The sequence below is a fragment of the Misgurnus anguillicaudatus genome, chromosome 23, assembly GCF_027580225.2.
Source record: "Misgurnus anguillicaudatus chromosome 23, ASM2758022v2, whole genome shotgun sequence".
NCBI classification, from domain to species: Eukaryota; Metazoa; Chordata; class Actinopteri; order Cypriniformes; family Cobitidae; genus Misgurnus; species Misgurnus anguillicaudatus.
Genome location: NC_073359.2, coordinates 47,277 through 73,619, shown reverse-complemented (window position 1 = coordinate 73,619; position 26,343 = coordinate 47,277). Strand labels below are relative to the sequence as shown.

Below are 26,343 nucleotides of genomic sequence, written 5' to 3'. Positions count from 1 at the left end.
CATTTTTAAAATCTTGATGTAAAAATCTTACTGTGTACCCAGCATTACTGAGACACCTGTAGTGGCAGACAGGTTTGATGTCAAGGGTGGACTAATTGAGTGCTGCGCATCCATTACCATCTACCACTGCCAGGTGGCAGCAGTCACACTATCGGCCTTTACCCATTTTCCTGTGGGTGGTTAATTAACAATCGTGAAAAGCCATATAAATTGGGTGTATCCCTAAGATCCTGAAATAAAGTAAAAGCAAATCTGCATTTTTTGTTTTACACAAAGGATGATATTTTGCAGAATATTTGTAACCGTAAACCATATGAAAAATATATGGAAGTCATTGCTTCCCCCTAGAACTGATTGGTTATAAATATATGCTCCAAAAGTGTGTTTCTGTGTTTAAAGCAAAACAGAAAAAATATCCAGTTTTGGAACAAAATAACATTCTTAAATAACATTAATTTTTATGGATGAAGTCTGTGAGCTGTTTCTTAATGTTTTCTTGTCTATACTTGCTGTACAAAATCAATCTCAAAATCTTATCACTTAAAGTCGCAATGAAATTGAAATGAAAAACTATATATATATATATATATATATAAAACGGTTAGTTCCAATCCTTGATTCTGATTGGTCAATAGGTGTGCTTTATTCACGATAAAACACTGCTATGACCGTTTCACCCAACGGTTCTATTTAATATCACTGCGCCCTTAGCAACACCCTTAGCAACACATAAACATATAATGAGACAAAGTCTGAGAACAGTTTGTTGTTTTTATTTGAGCTTTCATGTTGTTGTTCGCAATCAGGGACTATTTTTTCTAGCGGAAGGAATGCATTTATTGATTTAACTTCATGAAAGTTGCACTAATATTTTTTTTACTTTAATATTGTGTGGTAACCGTTTTATAAAAGCAATAAGGTACTCGAGGCAAGTGCTGTATCGTGAATAAGTAACGGCTGAAGGGGTTGACAAATGACTTATCTGTGAGCTTCATTATTTAAAAAAAAATTGTGTGCTCTTTAATCAAAAATGCAAATCTCCTCCCCTCCTCAAAACGATCTCTCTTCACTTCCGGTCATAAGTATGGCTGGTGGGCGGGGTCCGGGAGAAGATCGCAGCGATTAGCAATTAGCAACACGACCCAACTTCAAACGATCCAATCAGATCTCGAAGGACAAATTCAAATCCCACCCTGCCTTATTTCACCTCAAAAGCCGGTTCATTCAGATATACGTCACCACGGGGAAAATAAGGCAATCGCTACTTCCGTTTCATGGCGACTTTAAGATCAATACTTACTCCCATCCACTTTTGGAGGAGTTGTGCCTCACAGTACAAAAGGTTTTCATTAGCCGTTAAAAAAATTAGTTTTTTATTTACTTTTAAACTCAATAAACATCAAGAGGCTCTTAGAAATAAGGGAAGACTGTTCAATAATCTAGATCCAATTATTGCAAATAAACATCCTCCCCTCACATTTAACCGTCATCAACTGAAACAGCTCGCAGGATGACTCAGACAGCCCATAACAAACTGGCTGTATGTTTTTATGACACCTAGTAAATATTTAATAACTACCTGAATTAATCATAAATTATATTAGGAATACACACTACAAAGTACCTATATCCAGTTTCATCGGACGCACGATGTAGTTATTGTGTCGGATCCATTTTTTTTTAATGGTCTGACTAGTTGCTAAACTGATCTCTTGAACAAATGCCTCGTCGAAAATAGCAAATGTTTTAGTTTCTTAGGTAATCTGTGTGTTGTTTTTTTGCTTTTTATATAAATAAACTCAGTTTAAAGAACTTTGTTGTTATTTATTATTAGCTGAGTTTACCGGAAGTTACGTGCGGACCACGACTCCATGCTGAAACCGTCTATATGTCTAAATAAAAAGATGTATTAATGCACATTAAAATAGTTTATTAATCATTTACTTACACTTTATAAATGATCTTATGTAAACCACTGACAACTCCTAAATAACTGCTTTGTTAATAATGTAATATTTAATAATGTAATAGTTTAAAAATGATAAATTGATCATTTAAAAGTATACAAATATTAAACACATTATAGACATGCATATAATTCAAGAGCAAAGCATTTATATCTGTATTTATAAACTACTTGCTAATCTCTATTAATGTAGGAACAATGCTTTAATTTTATGAATGATGAATTAACAACTTACTAATGCTTAACTAATAATGTATATCGTACATTTATTATAATGTGTTACTGAAATATGATATGAGAATTAGTTATGAGACACACGACACAATAACTAAATAATAAGACTAATATTTGTGTTGTTTTCAGTATGAATGGATGTGCTTCTTGGATCATCAATATTTTGAATCTTGTTTCTTTAAGGTGTGTTTTTATATCTTTGCTTGCGTTCATCTAAAGAAATGAATGGAAAATGAATAGATGGGTGATGAAAACATTTTCTTTGCACCGACATGTCCTACCACACCCAAGTACACAATGTTACACAATGTCTCTCATGATAAAGTACAGAAGAAAGTGATTTTAACGATCTGCTCACTAGAATAGACATAAAGAGATGAAATAATACATTAATGTCTTTAGTTAATTCAAGGATTTTACATACAGCAAAATATGAACAGACTCAGTACAAAAGATAACAAAACATTTGTGCTTGCTTTTTCCAGCTTTCTATCCTCTATTTGTTTATAAAAGTGCTGTTGATGGGTCATCCACCATCTGAAGATAACACTTAATATATATCTACTAAACTATAATATACTTTATAACACACCTGCCTCAACTCATCATGATTTTAACAGAGATATAGATGATGATGATGATGATGAAGCACTGAAAGTTTATACAACACAATATATTTACACAACAGAATGAGACAAAAATGAGTTTGAGGAAATATATCCTTAATGACATCTATTTCTCTTTTCAGACTCCCTCCACACCCTAAAGTCACTGTGTTGTATGTCTTTGTACTCATAAAGATCAAGAGAAGAAAGTTGTGAAGTGTGTAGCCGGAGGACAGATGTATGTGCGTACGTGCGTGTGTGTGTCTGTGTGTGTTTGTACTCATAACGTTATAGTGGTGAAGTGTGTAGCCGGAGGACAGATGTTTCCTTGTGTGAAGGGCGTGTGTTCACTGGGTGTGATAGATGACAAAATAAAACACAATCTTACTCAATATACACCTGTGTGTGTGTGTGTGTGTGTGTGTGTGTGTGTGTGTGTGTGTGTGTGTGTGTGTGTGTGTGTGCGTGTGCGTGTGCGTGTGCGTGTGCGTGTGCGTGTGTGTGTGTGTGTGTGTACTGCGTCACACCCTTGTCATACTCATAGTGTTTTAGTGTCTGATTAATGTGTAAGTTGCTTTTATATCACAGTCACAAACATGCTAGAATCTCGACGTGATAAACCTTGAATCAAGGTTTGTGTTTTTAATGATAGATGTACAGATAAGAGTTAAAGGTTCTGGATGTTTTTTCTCTGTGTGTGTGTGTGTTTGTTATTGTGTCTCCAGGTATTAAGGTGAGTATGAATCAAGTCTGAGCGTGACTCAGTTCATTTGCAGTAGCTTGTCCTTAACTGATTCATCTATGAGCGTTTGTCTGGGGCGTTTCCTCCTCCTTTAAGAAGACGTGATCTTGAGAGCTACGCGAGTAATTTCACAGACATCAGATCGAGTGCAATGTCCAAAACAAACAGGTGGATGAATGCGATCTTCAGAGCCGTTCTCATCGGGGTCTTGTTAGGAACGGCGTTTGGAGGGCCGAGACAATCAGATACATCTACACACCGTGATCCTCATCATGGACAACAGACAGAAGTCGGTCAAAGGATTTATTATCCTGTAATACATGAAGCTCAGAAGATTCACGACACACAGCAGATTCTGTATCCCTCACTCAATGATGAACAGGTAAAGACACATTTAAACATCTAAAGTTGTAAACATAAAAGAAGTAATTGATTTAAAAGATGTCATTATATTTCAAATGTAGTTTTAGTTTTCAGAGAATGATTGCAACTTGAATCAAAAGCTTTGAGGACAGCGTTTGAAAGATGATTTTATCAGTAATGCAGATGATGGATGTGGAACAGGAATTGATTTTTCTGTCTTTAACTTACTGGAAAAATACAAGAAACCTGAAACTTTTGCCCCTGTGGTGATATTGATTATGACTAAATGATTAAATGAATGATGTTATGACTAAATTATGCTTATTGAAACATGGCTAAATGCAGAAATGTTTATGTGAGAAGTAAGTTTATGGGGTTAGAAGAGACACTTATAAAAGTCATTATGTCTATGATATAAAGAGAGTTGAATTGAATTGGTTTAAGTAAAGATTTACAGTATGACAGTATGATGCCTGCCGTACGCAGTATTGAGTGAAGCTGCTTTGAAATGAAATGTTTTGTAAGAAGTAAATACAATGAAATGTCAGTGGAATTGAGAGACGTGTGTTTTGTTGAATTCAGCAGACGTGTCTGTACAATACAGCAGGAGATAAATGTGAGCGCTGTAAAGACGGATACTACGGTAATGCCACACAAAGAACATGCAGAGTTTGTCCGTGTCCTCTCAGTACTGAAGCTAACGGGTAAATATCACATCAAACACTAAATCAATCTTATTCAATACACTGTATCAAATAGATATGACCTGTTTATATGTAATGTGGATGAATGCTGGCATGTCTTTGTGTAGTTTTGCAGTGGGCTGCAGTGAAACATCAGATGGGAGAGTTCAGTGTCTGTGTAAAGTGGGTTACACGGGTGAAAGATGCGAGCGGTGAGTCCTACATGAAATCCATCTCACATTACTGATCTATGACTTCATATCCTGCTTTAATGAGCATCATACAGTTAAACGTTTTATGACTAACACATACTGGTTAGTGCTGGTTTACTACCGATAGGATGTCTGGTTGACCACAGATGCTTTACTGGTTTAGTAGCCTGGTGGAGAAATCACAATCCAAGAAACATCTTATATATACCGACTCCTTGTATCTGATCTTATAAATGTTTTTCGTCAGATGTGCGCCGGGGTTTTACGGTGATCCTCGGGTCTTTGGTGGACGCTGTCGTCCGTGCAACTGTCCTAAAAACTCTTGTGATTCACTGACCGGAGGTCTGAATTTCTTCTTCTCAAATTAAATCTGAAGTCTTTCAATGAAATGTCTTTTTGTGAACTCAAGATGTGTTTTATGAATGTGATGACAAAAAGATTGTTTTTCCTCCATGTTGACTCCTTTTATAGTGTGCAAGAATTTCCTAGAGCTTCAAAACACTGAGACAGACGAACAATGTGAAGGTAAAGGACGTGATGACGTCATAAAGTTTTGTGTCGTTTTATCTTCGTTATTTAATGACGTCCTTCTGTGTTTGTCATTTTTTTAAGAGTGTGATAACTGCGCACATACGTTGCTGAGTGATCTGGAAAAGTTTGACATTGACTTGAAAAGACTTAAAGATCAACTTGATTTGGATTCAGTCGGATCTTCGGTTAAAGACGATCTGCGGAAGCTCGAGGACGCCATCACTAACACAACGAATCTCATTCACTTCTCTAAGACTAAAAACATATTTGATGTAGAAAAGCATTACAAGTGTATTATTATGAGCTTTGTCGCATTTCTACACTTGTGTTAAGATTGGATAGACTAATTTTTTTTTTTTTGTTTAAATCATGACTGAATAAACTAGCTACATCTTGCATGTTTAAACCTTGATCTTTTTTAACTATTTTATTATTTTTCATTGTTATTCTATTTTAAACATTCACAAAGCTCTCTATAGAGTTCAAAGGCAAGTTTGAGTTTTTCCAGACACTTTTTCTGGACAGAGCAAAATGTTTGAAAAGTTAATAATCTGATAAATCATACATGACTCTTATGACTGGTTAACATCCAGTATCTAGTAATAGTAAAGCTCACACGGATGATGTGGCTAGTGAGGTTTACTTTTACCATGTCATCTTTAATCAGTGCCAACATGAGCATTGACACAAACAGTAATGAATGAAAGTAACACTAAAAACTATTATGAGCTTAACTCATATGTGATTTTCTTGTGCAGAATCTGGTGAATATATTCAGCTCTACAGTCAACAAACAGGGATCTAAAATCAATCAACTGGAGCGAGACGTCATAAATCTGGCAGAAGATATGAATGATCTGAAGGAACAGGTCAGGTGATACACAACACGTTCACATTGACCAATCATCTTCTGTGATATATTTTTACTGTGACCAATATTTATTACTGCATTCCTGAAACATCTCAATGCCGTAAGATCTCTCATTGATTAAATAATTCACAGAGTCTTTGTTTCTTCAGGCAAGGAAACGCTCAGACGACTCTCAGAAAGCTCTTGTGAATGTTGAAAACAGTCATGAGAGGGCAAAAGATCTGGAGACTGAGACACAAAACCTCCATAAGAAAATACAAGGTAACATTTCCATAAAAACAAATGACTTTTATCTAGTAGTATTATTCTAATTGGTTTTAGATATAGTTACTCTTGAAGTGTATTGAGTAAATATGATTGATGGATATGGTCATCATCATGATGTATGACACACATCCTTTATGTGTCCATGTCCTGTTTTATCATCTGATATCATCACTGTATCATACTACTAACACACTACTCATTAAATGTGCCATTGTGTGTGCTGTTGGAACTGAATACAGAGATAATGAACATGACTGATACAAACAAATAACGAAAAGTGCTGTTAAAATATGAAGGAACAGATGGACTAACCTTATCTTAAGGCGTTTTACTAACATAGTAATAACATCTGAGTTTGACTTTTAAAAAGACAAAAATAATACATAGCATCAAACAAATCCACTGTTTGTGTTACCACAGCATCACGTCATCGCTCAAGTGGCTGAGGTGACTTATAATACTAGACACTCTTATGTAGGCAAATAAGGAATAAACAAACAACAAGAACACAATTTTACATCATTAGAATATAACATTACATTTAAAACCACTATTTTATAAATACTTTCTTTAACATTTAAAATCACAAACATTTTATTACCTTCACAATTCTTACTATGTTATCTGGCAATATAAAATCTAAACAAGCAGCTGTAGGAAAAAATGAAATAAACACGACTCAGGAACAAACATCACCTGACAAACCACACAAAACAATCACCACCTTCCTAAATATTGTCACCAATGTAAATCAAAAAGAAAAAGTGCCTCCCACTAACCCGTCTCTCATGCTTTACAATGACATCACTCAAACTGTGCCAACCCACTACATTTATAATCAGTATTGAATATCACCGAGATCGGATATATCATACTGAGATGATGATATGTGTTTTTCAGATCTGCTGAAACAGCTGACAGATGCAAACATTGGTGAATCGACTCCGCTCTCAGGGGATCTCCAGAAACTTCTGCAGGAGTCTGAGCGTATGGTGAAAGAAATGCAGAATAGAAACTTCACACCTCTGAAAGACAACGTCAAGAAAGAGCGAGATCAAGCCAACAAACGTACATCTCTCCTTCATGTCATCATATCTCAAGATCTTTTTGTTTTATTATTCTCTTCAATGACGCATTAATGTTTGATTGCAGTTTTGGAGCAAGTCAATGACTTCACAAAGCAGTGTGATGAGAATAAAGACGCATCTAAACGTGTTGAGGGTTTATTAGAAAGCTATGAGATGAAAGTGAAAGAGTTAGAAGATTCACTGAAACAGGCTGTTAACATGGTGAAGCAAGCCAGCGGTCTGAATGATGTTAATGCTGTAGGACTTCAAGACGTGGTGGTAAGAAGATGAAACCTCTCATCTCATAAAGTCTTTGTGAAAGAGCCTTCATGACACGACACATCTTTTGTCTTTTTAAGAAACAACTGAAGGATTTGGAGAACGAGCGAGATCTTGTTCGAAATCAGATCGGTTTGGCAGTGGACCAGCTGAAAAACACTGAAGACCTTCTGAAAATGTTCAATGACAGTAAAACGGTAAACCTTTATAGTTCATTTATACCACGGGTCTGTTGAATGCTGCATTCTGATTGGTTGAGAAATGTTCTATGGGTGTTGATTATTTTTCTGTAAACCGCACACCTAATTTTTCAAATGTCTTAAAAGTAGGCACTAGAGCAATGTTTGTGGTAACCGTGGTATAAGCGGAATAATTGACTCCGGTCCTTTGAATTATTTGAAAATAATGCACACCTGCGGTGTAACGGCACTCCGCTTCGCGTCGTGCCGCATTACCACCTTGGTGTGCATTATTTTCTTATAATTCAATGGCCCGTCGTCAATTATTCCTTACATAACAAATCAGACTTAATTTCATTCCAGCTACAGCATTCATGAAATGGTTTATATTCTCACAGGACTATGAAGACCTCACAAAACAACTCGACAGCGCAAAGACTGAGCTGAAAGACAAAGTAAAGGTCATCTCTCAAGCTAAAGCTCAGGAGAAGATTGTGAAGCAAGCAGAAGAACATGCTGAGAACCTGCGCAAACTCTCCAAAGAGCTTCAAGAGTGAGACTTTATCTATCATCATACAGCTCTTTATGAAAGTGTTGATGATGGTGTTTCTTTATAAAGAGACTGATATATGTATGTATTTGTCATTGACAGAGCTGTACAGAATGTGAGTGGACTCTCTGGTGTGCAGGACGCTCTGTCAGGGATTGACATTTATAAAAACATCACCGATGCTGTCAACGCTGCAGAGGAGGCGGCAAACAAAGCCAAAGAAGCTGCAGATAAAGCACTTCGTGTAAGAGACTTTAACAAACACTCAAAATATAACATTTCTTTCATTATTTACTCACCCTCCTTCATCCAACATTTGTTTCATCTGAACAAAGTTGATGTTCATATTTTGAGCTTATTCAGTAAAAGATGTATTTATGTACGTGAATGCTACAATCATGGTGGCACAATATGGCTGCATTGTATTGACATTCAGAGGAATTTTACAGTGTCTCAGTATGATACACATACTGTACATGTCTTTGTGTATTATTTATTGTTTTTTGTCTATGCAGGAAGCCAATCAAGGAGACCTCATCAAGAGGGTAACAAATCTAAAAGACACCGGCAATAACCTTCTTAAAAACGCAACAGATGCAGTCCGAGATCTTAAAGGTGAATGTACAGAAAAATAAGAGATGAAGCTCTATGCATTGGTTTTGTTTTAATTAAAGTGTTATTCGATGTTCATCAGGAGCAACTAAAGATCTCAATAATCAGATGAAGCGTTTACAAGACGATGAGAAGAAAAAGAAACTTCTGGAGGAGACGCTGAGGTCTCTTCAGGATGATCTCAGAAAAATTCAGAGAGGTGAGAAGTTCATTTCATCACATTCATAATGTAGTGTACATCCAGAGGAGATGATCTCAGTTTTTATTATTTTTCACTCGGACGGAATCGTTCGAGCATTATGTTAGCAGTGCAACGGTTGTGTGTTTGAATAGCGAGGAGCAGATAAAACCTAACCTGTTGTAAACTTTTCTTTCAGATGACATTGATAATATTATTAATGCTGCTAAGAAAGCTGCAGCGGATGCCAATCTCACCACCACCAACACGATGGATGAACTGAATGATATTAAAGCAGAAGTGAAGAAGATCTCCATCAGTCCAAGTGTTTCTAATATTGACAATGTTCTCCAAGATGTTGATGTGACCGGTGAGCGCTGTTACTCTTTATGTGTTATGTGTCTCTGTCTCACGACGCTTCCTAACTCTCGGCTTTTTATATCTGACAGTAAAAAACCTGAGCGCCTCCATCCCATCACTGTTAGATAAAATCAATGAACTGACTTCACAGCTCACTGCAGTAAACAACGTCTCTGATAACATCAACCGGATAAAAGAACTGATCGAGCAAGCACGTGAAGCCGCTAACAGAGTATGAATCTTTATATCACATATAAGTCACAAACTAAAACAAAAACACACGCTGACCACTTAAACTCTCGTCAATGTGTTACAGAATCGTTGTGCCTATGAAGTTCAGTGGTAATGGATTCGTGGAGCTGCGTCCTCCTAAAGACATAGATGACCTGCGAGCGTACACAGCTCTTACTCTAGCTCTCCAAAGATCCGAGAAAACACCCAACCGAGGACGTAGACGCCGTCGACAGATCTCCACAGATCAAGACAATATGTTTGTCTTTTACTTGGGTCATAAAAACGTAAGACTCATTTTCTCTACTCTTTATCACGTGTGTACTGTATTTGTGTAATATAGTCTCATTAACAATCATTTATAATTCAGTTGTGTTACTCTTGTTTCATGTCATAAATGTGTTGTCCTCAGGGATCTGGAGACTACATTGGCATGGCTCTTAGAAATAATCTCCTGCGTTTCGTATATAAGCTGAATGGAAAGGAATATGATATTGAGACATCAAACATCACAGAGTCTCCGTCTGAACCGGCTTTCTTTGACAAAATTGTCATTCAGAGGTATGAATCATGCATTATAAATATTAAATAAAATCTTTATTCACTTTAGCGTAGGTTAAACTTGACAAAGTGTCACATATATCTATATTTAAAGACCTCATGACATGAAGTTTTGTTACTTTCAGTTAATGAGTCTCTCATCTATACTGTATAATAGTGTTAGTGTTAAATCAGATCAGATGTGCTGTGTAATAATCAGCTGTATTATATGTGATGTAGAGTTTATCAAGACGCTGAAGTCATTCACACACAACAGTTCACATCCAGCAACCCAAAGTCTCCACAGATTGAAGTTAAACAAGGTGACCTGATCCGTAATCTACTGGATCTCAGTCCTGATGATGTGGTCTTCTATGTCGGAGGTTATCCAGATGACTTCAAGGTTCTTAACTTCATTCAGATGTTGAAATCTCTTTATCAGTCTTGTTTAATGGAGATTATGTTAGTAGTCATGTTCAAATCTTTCTTTACAGCCTCCAACTTCACTCAACATCGGCAAATATAAGGGCTGCATTGAGTTTTCCACCTTCAATGAGAAATTTATCAGTCTCTACAACTTTAAGAATGCAGTTAATATTAACAAAGAAACTCCCTGCAAGAGGTAAATGCATCAGAGGATGATGATGATGATGATGATCATTCTCACTACTGTCATTTTCTCTTTTATTTCAATTTTCAATATGATCTCTGTTATGCAGTGTGTAAATTAGCTGTCTGTGAATCTCTCTCTCTCTCTCTCTCTCTAAACATATGATAAACATATCAAGAATATTGTAGACCCTACATTGTGACAGCGTGTATATATTTCAAATCTCTTTCTGTTTTCTCAGACACATCCCAGTCACTGGTTCAGAGTCAACCTACTTTGAAGGCTCCGGTTACGTCAAAATCATGCTTGAAAAGTTCCCCAAACCCTTACAGATCATTCAGAAAATAGATTCCCGATCTGAGGATGCACTTCTGATTTTTATAAGAGATGAGAATGATGTAAGAATTGTTTTCGTTCACAAATCTATAAAACAAATGTCTTATATTGCTGGAAGTCATATGAAATTCCTCTGCTAAAAGATTTGTTTGTATTTTTATTCATAGGAGTTTTTCTACAGTGTCTCTCTTGAGCGAGGTTATATTGTCGTTCAAGGCCAGGAGAAAGGCCAAGTTTTGAGTCCTTTCAGAAGTTTGGAGAAAGTAAAACTTTCTCCAGTAAGTAACGTCTTTTGTCTTTATAGTCGTGTACAGTCGCGGCTGTGAAATCTCATTTATTATGTCTTTTCTTTTTTGTTTCAGGAAATAGAAGTCAGAGTTATTATCAATCTAATGAAAGACATTACAGTAAGAGTTGGTCAAACTGAGGTGAAAACATCAGGCTACAGTCCAACAAGGTTTCTACACTACTTTCTGGGTGGTATACCCAACATTTTACGTGAGAGGTTCGTACATTATGTTAATGTTGTCTCTTCTGTAAAATACGTAAATGTGATTATAAAGATTGACTAATAATGAGATGATTTCTCTGTAGATACAACATTACTGTTCCTGCTCTGAAAGGTTGTGTGAAAGGCGGCATGGCTGGTGGTATAAGTCAATTTGTTAAAGAAGAGGTGGGAATCGGCAAAGGCTGCTCCCAAGACTTACTGGTAAACATTTATTATTATGATCGACACCATGTTTCTTCAGGACTGAATGCTGGAAAGATGGATCTGATGTTATTTTGCTCTTTTCCAGGTGGTCAGAAAAGCTGAATTCACTCCAGGCAGTGCATTAGAGAAAGTTTATGGGGACTTCAGCTTACAGGATGACATTAACCTCTCACTCGGCTTCAAGAGTATTAAACCAGACGGCATCTTAATGCAAAACACCAAAGCTGTAAGTTTCTCTCTCACACACACATCTGTCTGTCTGTCATATTGTTTAATATTTATTTATCCATCATTGCTTGACAGTTTATCTCTCATGATTTATAGACTTTCATATCATCTTAACAGACTCAAGACTTCAGGGGCATAGAAACCGCCCTACATTTGATCTTACGATCATTATAAAAATGCGTACGTGTGATTGCACAGAAAACAGGCGTACCCCTTTCATTTAGATGTGAACTCTATTAATTGCAAATTATCCTGAACTTGTGCTTTAAATGATGCCTAATTAATGTCATAGACATATAAAACAGCGCTTGTTTTCGAGCAGCAAGAATAGCTTATATTACACAGCACTTGGACAAGCAAAAGTTCGTACCTTCGCTCAGACCCTGACGTGGCGCTAGGCACTTTTCCACGGCAAAGACATTTTTTTTTCAATATTGACTTTGCCGTGGATTTTTGCACATTTGAGGCCCCAGGCCTGCTGATACACAGTCATAGCATTGCTTTCATATACAACAGTTTTATAAACTATATTATTGAATGTAGAGTAATTCACTTTATTCTCACTGATGACAGAATAAACACATTCAGCTTTCTATGGAGAAAGGATACGTGATGCTAAAATTACAAGACAGCATGTGGAAATCTACGAAAACTTATCAGGATGGTAAATGGCATTACCTCACGGTGGTCAGACAGGGTCAACGGTAAGATTTTACTTTATATTAAACATTGATATATGACATTATTAATAAAGTTATGTTGTCCATCATGATAAGAAGAAAAAGATTTGTCCTGTAGATGTGACTTTAATCATTGAGAGATATGATTATGTTATTTATATATTAAACATCAAACTCGTCTGAGCCTTATGCATAATGTTATATATGATAACACAGCATATCCCTGGATAGTCATACAGTGGGGCAAAAAAGTATTTAGTCAGCTACCAATTGTTCAAGTTCTCACACTTAAAAAGATGAGAGAGGCCTGTAATTTTTGTCAAAGGTACACGTCAACTATGAGAGACAAAATGAGAAAAAAAATCCAGAAAATCACATTGTCTGATTTTTTGAGAATTTGTTTGTAAATTGTGGTGAAAAATAAGTATTTGGTCAATAACAAAAGTTTATGTCAATACTTTGTTATATACCCTTTGTTGGCAATGACAGATCAAACGTTTTCTGTAAGTCTCCACAAGGTTTTTACATATTGTTGCTGGTAGTTTGGCCCATTCCTCCATGCAGATCTCCTCTAGAGCAGTGATGTTTTAGGGCTGTTGCTGGGCAACTCAGATTTTCAACTCCCTCCAAAGATTTTCTATGGGGTTGAGATCTGGAGACTGGCTAGGCCACTCCAGGACCTTGAAATTATTCTTACGAAACCACTCCTTCTTTGCCCGGGCGGTATGTTTGGGATCACTGCCATACTGAAAGACCCAGCCACGTTTCATCTTCAATGCCCTTGCTGACGAAAGGAGGTTTTGAGTCAAAATCTCACGATACATGGCCCCATTCATTCTTTCCTTAACTCGGATCAGTCGTCCTGGTCCCTTTGCAGAAAAACAGCCCCAAATCATGAGGTTTCCACCCCCATGCTTCACAGTAGGTATGGTGTTCTTTGGATGCAACTCAGCATCTTTCTCCTCCAAACACAAGAAGTTGAGTTTCTACCTAAAAGTTATGTTTTGGTTTCATCTGACCATATGACATTCTCCCACTCTTCTTCTGGATCATCCAAATGCTCTCTAGCAAACTTCAGACGGGTTCGGACATGTACTGGCTTAAGCAGGTGGACACATCTGGCACTGCAGGAATTGAGTCCCTGGCTGCATAGTGTGTTACTGATGGTAGCCTTTGTTACTTTGGTCCCAGCTCTCTGCAGGTCATTCACTAGGTTCCCCCGTGTGGTTCTGGGATTTTTGCTCACCATTCTGGTGATAATTTTTACCCTACGGGATGAGATCTTGCGTGGAGCCCCAGATCGAGGGACATTATCAGTGTTCTTGTATGTCTTACATTTTCTAATAATTGCTCTCACAGTTGATTTCTTCACACCAAGCTGCTTACCTATTGCAGATTCAGTCTTCCCAGCCTGGTGCAGGTCTACAATTTTGTTTCTGGTGTCCTTTGACAGCTCTTTGGTCTTGGCCATAGTTGAGTTTGCATTCTGACTGTTTTAGGTTGTGGACAGGTGTCTTTTATACTGCTAACAAGTTCAAACAGGTGCCATTAATACAGGTAACAAGTGGAGGACAGAGGATCCTCTTAAAGAAGAAGTTACAGGTCTGTGAGAGAAAGAAATCTTGCTTTTTTGTTATTGACCAAATACTTATTTTCCTCCATAAATTGCAAATAAATTCTTAAAAAATCAGACAATGTGATTTTCTGGATTTTTTTCCTCATTTTGTCTCTCATAGTTGAAGTGTACCTATGATGAAAATTACAGGCCTCTCTCATCTTTTTAAGTGGGAGAACTTGCACAATTGGTGGTTGACTAAATACTTTTTTGCCCCACTGTACATTAAAGGGATACTTCACCGATTTAGCATTCAGCTTTGTATCTGTAGAAACCCGGCAGTATTACTGAATGACCATGTTTCCCTCCATCATTTCCCCCTGAGAGGAGAGATATCTGCATTTTGGTTCTGAAAAAAAGTCCTCCGATGATGCAAAAATCGTCATATTACATCATCGGAGGACTTTTTTGCAGAACCAAAATGCAGATATCTCTCCTCTCAGGGGAAAATGAGGGAGGGAAACATGGTCATTCAGTAATACTGCCGGGTTTCTACAGATACAAAGCTGAATGCTAAATCGGTGGAGTATCCCTTTAAGGTTAACATGGATATAATTCTTTACATACAATGAAATCTTTGAATATGTATAAATACATCATGTACAATAGAGATCTTGTGATTGTATTTAATACAGCAGTGAACAAGCCTCAATAATTCCTCTTTTTATAGTGTTGAACTTCGAGTTGATGAAGATGATGTTGGAGAGAGACTGGCAGGTTCTTCATCTGAAGTTTATTCTTCTAGTATAACTTTGGGCAAAGACACTTTCAAGGGATGCATCTCCAACCTTTATCTTAGGAGGTCAGTATCTTTCTCATGTTTCCTCATATTTATGCAAAATTCCCATTCCTGTTGGGTTTATGACATTACTGCTTGTGTCATCTGTGCAGACCGGAGGCTTTATATAAACCAGAAGATTTGAGTTCATACACTGCTACAGGAGACGTGATGATGGACACATGCAGTGCTAAACTCAACATTTAACTTCACACAGTCGTGGTTTTCTTTCTAAAGGTCTGTACAGCACATTAACACAACATTACAGACATGTCCTTACACTAGTTATTGTTAAGATAAAGCACATATAATGACACGTTTCTTCAGATGAATTTAACTTTTTGCTTTGATTCATTTTTATATTCATATATTGTATTTTATTGTACACAGTATTTCTTATGTGTGTTTTCTTCTTTGATTTCAGAGATGAAAGAAACCTTCAAGTGTTTTACCAGTGTATGACTCTACTGTATTACACATTCATCAATAAATATATAACACATCTGCAATATGGCGGCTTCTTGTCATTTTAAGGTCTTGTTATTAAAGACATTTGTTTTTAAAGGTGCAGTGTGTAACTTTTAGAAGGATCTAATAACAGAAATGCAATATTATATACATAACTATATTATCAGTGGTGTCTAAAGACCTAACATAATGAACTGTTATGTGTTTATACTTAAAATTATTAGTTTTTATCTCCATACACCCCGGGGTCCCCCTATATGGAAGTCGCCATTTTGTGCTGCCATGTTTCTACAGTAACCCTAAATAGATAAACTGCTCTACAGAGCGCATTTTGTCACTACTGTTTGTCCTGTGGCGTTTACTGTAGCTTCCCTACGCGTTTCGGTGAACGGTGGACCGAGTTGTTGGTTGCAATTCACAATCTCACTGCTAGATGCTGCTAAAATCTACACACTGCACCTTTAAAGCAAGTCCTGGCTGAGAGAGTTATAATTATTGTATTAATAGTTTTTAAACGCTACCTCTAAACAGTTTAAACTCACTTGATTGAAATGTTTCTCATGATCTTAGAAAGTCTTTCATCTGAAGGGTTTTGTGTAAAGTGTGGAGACAAAAATGTACTTCTTCCAACATTAGAAAACATATAAATTACATTATTTATACTGATGACTTAAACTATATAATGAAAGGAAAACTGTCAATAAGAGTCCAGAATAGATGTGAGCTCCTGTTTAAAATCATCTCCAGTTGAGACCTCAAGCTGTGAAAGAAAATAATAAAACATTACTGCCGATAAACAGTAACTACACTGAAGATGATCAAATATAACATAGTTAGGGTTTACTTTACTAATAATATTTTATTAGTAATCAGTAAGAAGTGCTGCTAATGAGTAAAGTTTAGTAATGATGTGCACGTAATGACATAATTTATGGTGTGGTGTCGAGGGAGCGAGTGGACCTGCTGCATTAAGCAGAACCGCTTTTAAAACTATAGTGTGAATATGCCCTTGATAAAACTCAGTTAAATACACAAGTGATAGACAAACTAGCGGTTGGGAATAACATAATTGCACTTGTTAGGGTTATAAGAACGCTCTCCACTGGGATTTGTCAAAGACGAAAAAAGTCAAGAAAATGTGAAACGCTATGTCCATATTAGAGAACACAGTTCAGAAATACAAAGCTTTACTGTTCACTTAGGATGCTGATTTAAAGGCGGGGTGCATGATTTTTGAAAAACACTTTGGAAAAGGGAGTCGGGCCGAGTACCAAAACACACTTATAGCCAATCAGCAGTAAGGTACGTGTCTACTAACTGACATCATTGCCTGGGTTGCGTTTTTGTGTGTGTTGGGGGGGTGTCTATCAAAAAAAGGTCCAGATTGTATTGGGGTAGGGGCGTGTTTGTTTAGATGATTTAAAATATCAACATTGGCTTTCAGATAACATGCACCCCGCCTTTATTTTGACTTGGATCTGAGTTGTAGCTGTCTTCACCATGCGGTGTGTATGCATAAACTGCACCTCAAAATATTCCTAATATGTATGTGTTAATGTTTGAATGTACATCAGATGGTGGTATGCTCGTATAGTTAGGGTTAAATATCTGTTTGTGCTCATATTGTGTTTGTGCGTATGCATGAACTGTACCTAACTATGCCAAAGAAAGGATATCTTTCTTTGTTTTATTGTGTATGCGTATTAGACAGTAACTGTCCACAAAAATAACTAAAATGTATTAACTCACAAATGTGCGTTGACATAAGAAAAGATGGTAAACTTAATGTAGTAATGTTTCACTAATGAACAAATATTGATTTCCTTTTATCAGATCCTTAATTTATGACGTATGTGCTTGTGAGATCATTTACAGATTTACTAAAGTATTCATGGATGAAACCCTTGATTCTTCTTTGTACCACGACCATGATAAATACACAAATAATCCATAGGACTCATTATCATGGTTAGATTTATAATTTCTATACAAGCTAGTTAAAAAACGACAGTATCGCTGTAAAATCCAAATACATTTAAAATAAACCCCTACAACTGAAACAGTTCACCTAAGTCAGGGATGGGCAACTTCGGTCCTGGAGGGCCGGTAGAGTTTACCGCCAACTATAATTAAACACACATGAAGCAGCCAATTAAGGTCTTTACTAGACATACTAGAAACTTTTAGGCAGGTGTGCTGAGACAAATTGGAGCTAAACTCTGCAGGACCAAAATTGCTCATCCCTAACATAAGTATTAATATGTGGATTAGTTTACCCAACATAAAAAAGATCACTCATTATTTACCCACCATAATAACAACATGACAAAGCTCATACAATCGTTTCTGCAATTAATTTAAACCACTCCTATATAAATCTCTTCTTCTAAAACAAAATGATAAGAGTGTGTGTGAAATAATTTACACTTCAAGCTTACAGAAAACAAAAGTGAAATTTTGCTACACAGATTTAAAATCTAAAATGTTTTCTTGAGTTTATTGTTTCTCTTCAGCAGATATGAACTTTATTGAGGTTTGATTTGGTTTTAAAATGAATGCTTTTGTGTATGAAGCTTTAATGTCCCATATAATGACGGCGTACATTGTTATAAAAGTCTTTGCTTGTGTTCAGATCAAGAAAGGAAGTCACGTACATCTGGGACTGCATGAAGATAAGAAAATTAGGAAAGAGGAATCTGAGGTTTATGAACGCTTTCTCCAACAGGCCTTTTATAAACAGTTTCTCTCCAGTATGAACTCGCTCATGTGTCTTTCAGTTTTTGTAATTGAGTGAATCTCTTTTCACAGTGTGAACACATGTATGTTTTTTCCTCCAGTCTGGATTCTTTCAGAGCTTCAGTTGACATCAATTGTTTTCCACATGAGGGCACAAACTGTATGTGACCCTTAACCACAAAACCAGTTGTAAGTCACACGGGTATATTTGAAGAGTTTCGTTGCAAAATGAGATAACCACCGTTTTTTTAATGGTTCAGAAATCTCGTTTTTAAAAAATACAGCTAAGTAGCACCATAAAACAAAATAATAACATGATAATAAACATGTTTTGACAAAAATGTTAAAAAATGGATTTATCTCGTTTTGCATCGAAACTCTTCATTTGTAGAAATAGGCAAAAATACATTGCATGGGTCAAAATTATCGATTATATATATTTTGTGAAGATCATATTTCATAAAAATATTTCGTAAATTTTCTACCATAAAAATATCAAGACTTTGTGATTTTACTTTATCTGCTCACAAAAATAAACAAAATTGGCCTGAAACTCGCTTACAAACTTCACATTCAAGTTTTTATGTAAAAACTTACAACTTTCCCAATTCAGTCCATGAGGTCATTTAAGGCAGTAAGCCTGTAGAGAGCGCTAAAACAAAGCTTTTCATTAGTAATATGCAGGACTTCATTTGGACTTTGAACTTTAAATATGATCTCAATATTTAGTTTTTTTTAATCTATTTTTAAATAGTTGTATCTCTGCAAAATATTGTCCAATCCTGACAAAGCATATATCAATGGAAAGCTTTCCATCAATGGTCTTTCTTCAGAGTGATATTGATGCTTTTGTGAAACTCTTTCCAAATGGCAAATGAAAAGTTTTTATCCCAAATAAATTCTCAAGTGTTCTTCCAGAAGTGATTTTCGTAAAAAACCCTTTCCACACTGAAGGCAAGTGAAAGGTTTCTATGCAGTATGATGTGTTATGTGACTCTTAAGCTGTCTTCTCTCTTTAAAACTCTTTCCACATTGAGGACAGGTGTAAGGTTTCTCTCCCGTGTGAGTTCTTACATGAGACATGAGGCTCTCTTTACGTCTAAAAGTCCTTTCACACTGAGAGCAACTGAAAGGTCTCTCTCCAGTGTGATGTGTTATGTGGATCTTAAGATGATCTCTCTGCGTAAAACGCTTTTCACATTGAGGGCAGATGAAAGGTTTCTCTCCAGTGTGAATCCTAACATGAGCTATAAGGGTTTTTCTTCGTGTAAAACTCTTTCCACACTGCTGGCATGTGTAACGTCTCCCTTTATTGGTGAAGTTGATGTCATCACTATGGTGTCCAGGTATTGTGCAACCGTCACCACATAGATGGGAAACATAACTTTTGGTTTCTCTTTTTTTAGTTGATGTTTGTAAACAATCAGAAGATTTATCTTTAGTGATGACATCATGAGGCTCCTCCACTTCATTCTGTACCCGTGTTTCCTCCTTTACTTCCATCGCATCTAAAATAAACAACATTAAATAACCAGTGATGTTTTAGAAACGGATAACACTTTACAGTTCCCTTTTGAGAGAATTCAACGGTACATCATGAAATGACACTTTGGAGAATAGTTTGCAGCGTTCACACATCTGAATGAAACTAGTCCCTCTTATAGGCGGCGATAGATGACTTACGACCGCGACAGAACCAGGAAGGCATAAAGGGGGAGGCGCACAGCACCCTACAGCTTCAGTCACTCTGCGAAGCGCTGTGATATGGTCTGTTAAAATTAGTGCTGGGCGATTTGGCCTAAAAATAAAATCTCCGATTTTATTTTTTTTAATTCGACTTCCGATTTTTTCCGACCCCCCCCCCCACTTATTAAGAAAAGCAATAAGTACAAATGGCAGACAACTTAAAGCAAATTTTTAGGGATGCACCGATAGGATTTTTTTGGGCCGATACCGATACCGATTTAAGCAGACAACTTCTGGCCGATACCGATGCCGATACCGATATTAAACACTATACAACACTATACAGTTGGTCTATTAGCTAGTTTATTTCTGCATCAAATTATTTTTACTGAACATGGATTGAATCTAATTAACATTCAACTGACCAACATAATAAGAGGCACAAATTAAGCTAAAACAAATATAATAAGATAACATGACAACCTTCAAAGGTGGTTTTTGCTATTCAGCATTTCTTTTATTAACAACATTAACTCATTTTTTTTTTACATATAATGGATTTCTTTAATAAACATAAATAATGCCAGTGCTATTGCTTTAAACAGAGTATAAATATTGCTACTTCAAAAAAGTTGGACTTCTTGCCCCACTAAAGTGCAGTCTGTTTCTTTTATTGTCCAAGACATTTGAGCCAGCTTAACAAAGGTTTTCTGTCTGTGCTTAAGTATAGTGCACACTAGGGCTGGACCAGAATGTTTGAATATTCGTTCCGTTGGTTGACATTAGATTTTCAGTTTTGAGATTCGAATATATATATATTTTACAGCGTTAATGCAGAGCTTTTGCCAAGCAGGAAGTGCGCTTCACGCTCCAGCTCTATAGGTGGCGCAGAGAGACCAACATCCATAGCCAACAACCATCAAACGCCACCAGTAGAAGAGATCAGAAAGAGATCGCCTCAAAGCGGGCTTCCTGCTTTGGCATTCACACTAATAGTGTTGTAAATAACGTTCAGTTTTTTGAAAAAACTGATTGATTTGCTTCACAAGACATCAATATGTCACACGGAGTTATGCGGGATTACTTTTATATTAGATATACATGTTAGATATACATGTTTAAAGTGGCGGATCGGTTGGCTTGCATGACGGAGCACTGGGGTTTCTGCAAAATATCTTCTTTATTGTTCTACTGATGAAAAACATATTGGATGGTGTAAGTGTTAGTAAATAAACTTGATTTTAAAAGTATGCTACCGTTTAATTGCAGTTTGTTGAACTTCATTCATTCGTTCATTTATTTACGTTGTTTTATTTAAATGGGCTAAGTTACCCTTTACGTTATCAGTAATTACTATGCTTCTAATTTCTTATACGGGAGTGTTTGTTTGTTAGAAAAATGTTAGGCTAACGTTACCTTATTAAAAGTTTTGCTCGTGTTCTGTTTCACTAATGCTGATCTCGCAGCACCCGTGACAGGCACGCCGCTACATACGCACACAGATTCCTGCCTTTATTAAAGAGAAAAATATGTTCAGCCCCTCCTTCCGAAGCTTTGAATATTTGATTTGATTTCTACTAGAGCTTTGAAGCTCAAAAAATGGTATTCGGAACAGCCCTAGTGCACACCCAAACATTAAATCATTTTAATTGATCATGCAATTCATTGACTTTATGCGGTTAATTAATAAACAATCGGTATCGGCCTTTCTCGTGCTATTGCCGATATGCCGATGGTTTCAAATTCATCAAAAATCGGCCGATAAATATCGGCGGCCGATGCATCGGTGCATCACTACAAATTTTGCTTTTATTTAATCAAAAGCAAGACAAATGTAACCCCAATTTATGAGATGAATAATAAATAAATAAACACCCTCTTGGAATCAAAGTCCCAGCTGTGTTTTACATGTGCTATGATGTTGTTGATGTTGCTATAATAATGCTACGGAAGCCCCGGGCAGCCAAAAATGCGCCATTACAAAAAAATCGAATTACTTATTTTTTAAATCGCCCACAACAAAAAATTAGAATTAATTCATTAAATCGATTTTTCGCCCAGGCCTAGTTAAAATGGTCTCTGCCAATCTGTGTATCAGTCAGAAAGCTAGTTTAAAATAGTTTAATGGCTGGTGAGCAGTTCAAATGATGTGTTGTCCCCTCTCGCTAAAGTCGCTGCGCTCCTGGGCAGCTTTTTTCAATTATGAGGGCAATATAAGCACTCCTCGCGGGGCAGGGCCAGAGTCTGCCGATGCAACGCAGCATCTCACATCGTAGGGACCGCAAATGGAGGTAGCTGAGGTGTCTGAGATGGCTTCAGCCCTCACTATCTCGTTTCTTTGGGCCCGGGAGGGGTTTGGATACCTGCACTGCGGCTTCTTCCGCCCTGACCGTGAGCCCTTTGCAACACTCAAGGTCTAAGGAGGTGGAAATTGTAAATGTACATGAATCACAGCCATATGATGAGACATGCACACACAGAAAATATAATTTAAATCATCTAGCAAACTGGGTGAGAGATTAAAAAATGGGTGCAGCCTCAGCGCCGGGGGCTTCTCTTTATCCCTGATCTCCACCATGACATCACTAAATTGTATAAAAGACCCTTGTTAACACACGCTTCATCATTTAAACCTTTAACTTTATCCACTTAATTATGTAGTACTACAATATTTTAATTGGCATGAGGAAGCTGGTATCTTCATTTACGGCATTTACACACACTTTCATGTCACCGCAGTAAAGGCTTATTGCACTATTATAGTTATTGATTGTTCGATTGATTGATTGTTAATTTAAAGGAGCATCGAATTGCATAAACTGACATCCCTAGTTTCACCACAGAGCTTAATCATGGGATTTGTATTAAAACTATTGTTATGCAAATGTTAAAACAACATTTACTACACTAAAACAAACATGTTTGCAATACTTTTATACACTATATATTAACACTATGGTTGATTTCCTAGGAAAAGAAGGCAGACTTATATATTTAAAAATGAAATAATTAAGTTCATACTAATGTGGCACTTAAAACTATTTTTTGCCAGTTGCTGCTTACGTTGATTATTTTGTCTGAAGCCCTGGAAACATACAGGAGATAGTCGGCTGTTAAGATGATCTTGTTTTCGTTTTGCATTCATTTATACTTTACTTAGTACATAAACTAACATGATTGTAACTTTTGTGTACTTTTCCTTGTAAACAAACTGACTTTAACTAACAAGTGAAGTAGGACAGTGAGAAGCTTTAAAAATACGAGTGCAGTAAACAAAGTGATCTGGAGTATAAACGAGCGAAATGTAAATAGTAAAGCTGATGATGATGATGATGATAATCTTTGTTGTACAAATCCTCGTTTTAAACTAAAGACTGAATAAATTTCCTCTTCTTCTCTATAACAACAGTACATACATTCATGTTTGTCTTGATCTTTATATCTGATATGATCTGAGCAGTCAGCAGTCAGGATCACACATACAGTACAGAAATATAACGATATATTGTCATTTAAAATACTCGTGCACACCTCATGGGAAAGTGTACTGAAACATGAACACTTGTTTAAATAATGATAAAGAGTAAAAGTATAATTATTACCAATGCACGTGTATGTGGATTTATTTCCTGCTCTGCTCGCTGCTGTCAGTCCGTCTCTTCATCTTCTTCTTGAGTTTTAATGGCGGTTGGCAAACAACTTTTGGCTTCATTACCGCCACCTACTGATTAGGAGTCTGGATCAGGATCTATCTACTCTATATTCTTTCTTTTATATAATCCTGTATCTTTTTAAATAGCCTACTGCAACTATAATCTAAGACCTTTATCCTCTCCCTCCTCCCCCAAAATGCTTCTCCATTTATTCTTTCTCTCTGATAGGCCTGGACACCAAACTTTTTCTATTGTTGTGTTTTTTCTTCTCTTCATACAAAACAACAACAATCTTCAGTCTTAGTTTTGATTTCAAAAGTAGACTTTATTGTTAGCAAGATAAAACCTTGAGGAGAGCTTGCAAGATCTGCTGGCCACTCTCTGTACTATGGCTTTAATTTACTGCTTGCACACAATTGTTTATAGTGTTCATGCTTTTATCATAAATAAACATATGGGGTCAATTGTGTATATAGGTTGTATAATGGTGTGGGGGATGTTTTCTTGGCACACTTTAGGCCCCTCAGTGCCAATTGGGCATCGTTGAGAATTATTTCTGACCATGTCCATCCCTTTATGACCACCATGTACCCATCCTCTGATGGCTACTTTCAGCAGGATAATGCAACATTTCACAAAGCTCGAATCATTTCAAATTGGTTTCTTGAACATGACAATGAGTTCACTGTACTAAACTTATTAATTTAAAATGTTTATTTATTTTAATTTTGATGATTATAACTGACAACTAAGAAAAATCCCAAATTCAGTATCTCAGAAAATTAGAATTTTGAAAAAAAAAAACTGGTGCCACACTCTAATCAGCTAAGTAACACAAAACACCTGCAAAGACCTTTAAATGGTACCTAAGTCTAGTTCTGTAAGCTACACAATCATGGAAATGACTGCTGACCTGACAGTTGTCCAAAAGATGACCATTGACATCTTGCACAAGGAGGGCAAGACACAAAAGGTCATTGTAAAAGAGGCTGGCTGTTCAGAGAGTACTGTGTCCAAGCACATTAATAGAGAGGCGAAGGGAAGGAAAAGATGTGGTAGAAAAAAGTGCACAAGCAATAGGGATAACCGCACCTTGGAGAGGTTTGTGAAGGGGAGATTCATAAAAAGATGGACTGCAGCTGGAGTCGGTGCTTCAAGAAGCACTACGCACAGACTTATGCAAGACCAGGGTTTCAGCTGTCGCACAAGCCACTCTTGAACAACAGACAGCGTCAGAAAATAAATTTAGCATTTTATTTGGAAATCAGGGTCCCAGAGTCTGGAGGAAGAGAAGAGTGACACACAATCCACCTTGCGTAGGGTCCAGTGTAAAGTTTCCACAGTCAGTGGTGGTTTGGGATGGCATGTCATCTGCTGGTGTTGGTCCACTGTGTTTTCTGAGTTCCAAGGTCAACACAACCGTATACAAGGTAGTTTTAGAGCACTTCATGTGTCCTGCTGCAACTTTATGGAAATGCAGATTTCATTTCCCAAATGTCTCTCTGACTCTAAGGATGTTTTAAACTTATTAGTCTGTTTCATAGCACTGACAAGAACAAAGTCCAGTAAAAGACTAAATAGAAAATCTGTTTCGTATATAGTACTGGAATTTAACTTTTTACCTCCGCCAAAAATAGCAACAAAAGAGACTAAATATATGACTAAAAGAAACAAATTAAAGATTCATGAGACCAAAAACTGCTGGTTTAAACAACCCAAAACAAATAAAATCTCATTTTTGACCATCAAACACAGATACCCCAGAGCCAGCGTCAAAAAGACCCTTTTACAGCCCACATGATCAAACATGATCATCCCTTTTGTTTTATTTTCATTACTATTCTCAAATAAATTGTTTTACTTTTGAAATATATAAGTTGGGGGGCTAAGATGAGATACGAGGGCCTGAAGTCCCAATAAAAAGGGTCTATAAAAATTCTGAACCTTTGCACTTTCATTTGAATAATGAATCAGATATGTTCTGGCCTAATAATATTTTACTTATTATATGCAGCAGGGTTTCTTCACTTGTTAATTATATATGAATGAAATATTTATATATTTTTGCTATGAGAATACTTACTGTCTGATGTACTTGCTGTTATTTTCCGTGGTTGCTTTGATGGTTTATAATAGATTTTATTTTTACTGAGTGAAACTTTTAACCTAAATGGCACTCTTCATATCATTGGAAAACACCCAACAGGGTTGTACACCCAATGTCAGGAATAGGTTGGGCTTGGGCAGATGTTTATCTTGTTTATAGGAAAATGTTTAGAATATTTTTGAATGCGTAAAAGAGACAGGCAGTAAGTATTTATTTGATTTCTTAAAGGCTGGACTTGAGTTTAAACTGTAAGACAAAGTT

General features: G+C 36.6%; 2 protein-coding genes and 1 long non-coding RNA gene across 4 annotated transcripts; 2 read left to right on the top strand and 1 right to left on the bottom strand.

The window, feature by feature from the left end:
• Nucleotides 1–3,658: 3,658 nt before the first annotated feature.
• On the top strand, nt 3,659–9,959 carry LOC141359418 (laminin subunit alpha-3-like). Of its 2 annotated transcripts, none has more exons than XM_073861836.1 (17): nt 3,659–3,929; nt 4,496–4,614; nt 4,722–4,805; nt 5,053–5,147; nt 5,277–5,330; nt 5,418–5,574; nt 6,100–6,205; nt 6,357–6,468; nt 7,375–7,542; nt 7,627–7,820; nt 7,901–8,017; nt 8,398–8,552; nt 8,652–8,793; nt 9,065–9,164; nt 9,244–9,360; nt 9,539–9,709; nt 9,789–9,959. In XM_073861836.1, exons 1-17 carry the CDS (start codon nt 3,699–3,701, stop codon nt 9,935–9,937), a joined length of 2,271 nt encoding a protein of 756 aa, XP_073717937.1. In that variant the 5' UTR covers nt 3,659–3,698; the 3' UTR covers nt 9,938–9,959. The 2 variants fall into 2 exon arrangements, with proteins under 2 accessions (XP_073717937.1, XP_073717936.1); XM_073861835.1 differs by having other exon boundaries at nt 4,493–4,614.
• Nucleotides 9,960–10,017: 58 nt separating this feature from the next.
• Nucleotides 10,018–16,159, top strand: LOC141359419 (laminin subunit alpha-3-like). The gene is made up of 13 exons (XM_073861837.1): nt 10,018–10,217; nt 10,343–10,491; nt 10,711–10,873; nt 10,965–11,092; nt 11,322–11,478; nt 11,584–11,694; nt 11,779–11,921; nt 12,011–12,128; nt 12,217–12,357; nt 12,933–13,063; nt 15,325–15,456; nt 15,546–15,669; nt 15,857–16,159. The coding sequence occupies exons 1-12, from the start codon at nt 10,029–10,031 to the stop codon at nt 15,637–15,639; spliced, it is 1,656 nt and encodes a 551-aa protein (XP_073717938.1). The 5' UTR covers nt 10,018–10,028; the 3' UTR covers nt 15,640–15,669; nt 15,857–16,159.
• Nucleotides 16,160–18,369: 2,210 nt separating this feature from the next.
• LOC129453742 (uncharacterized) lies at nt 18,370–24,623 on the bottom strand. Its single transcript, XR_012365865.1, has 2 exons — nt 23,925–24,623; nt 18,370–20,144 (listed from the first exon to the last, which is right to left on the bottom strand). It is a non-coding gene; the product is annotated as an uncharacterized lncRNA (long non-coding RNA).
• Nucleotides 24,624–26,343: the final 1,720 nt, after the last annotated feature.

Bases quoted from the DNA above. Each gene is read 5' to 3' on its own strand.
- LOC141359419 (XM_073861837.1), top strand. From the start codon at position 10,029: ATGAAGTTCAGTGGTAATGGATTCGTGGAGCTGCGTCCTCCTAAAGAC. The intron at 11,479-11,583 runs GTAAGAATTGTT...TTTTATTCATAG, and splicing joins TTATAAGAGATGAGAATGAT to GAGTTTTTCTACAGTGTCTC. The intron at 12,129-12,216 runs GTAAACATTTAT...GCTCTTTTCCAG, and splicing joins GCTGCTCCCAAGACTTACTG to GTGGTCAGAAAAGCTGAATT.
- LOC141359418 (XM_073861835.1), top strand. From the start codon at position 3,699: ATGTCCAAAACAAACAGGTGGATGAATGCGATCTTCAGAGCCGTTCTC. The intron at 5,148-5,276 runs GTCTGAATTTCT...CTCCTTTTATAG, and splicing joins TTGTGATTCACTGACCGGAG to TGTGCAAGAATTTCCTAGAG. The intron at 6,469-7,374 runs GTAACATTTCCA...TGTGTTTTTCAG, and splicing joins CCTCCATAAGAAAATACAAG to ATCTGCTGAAACAGCTGACA.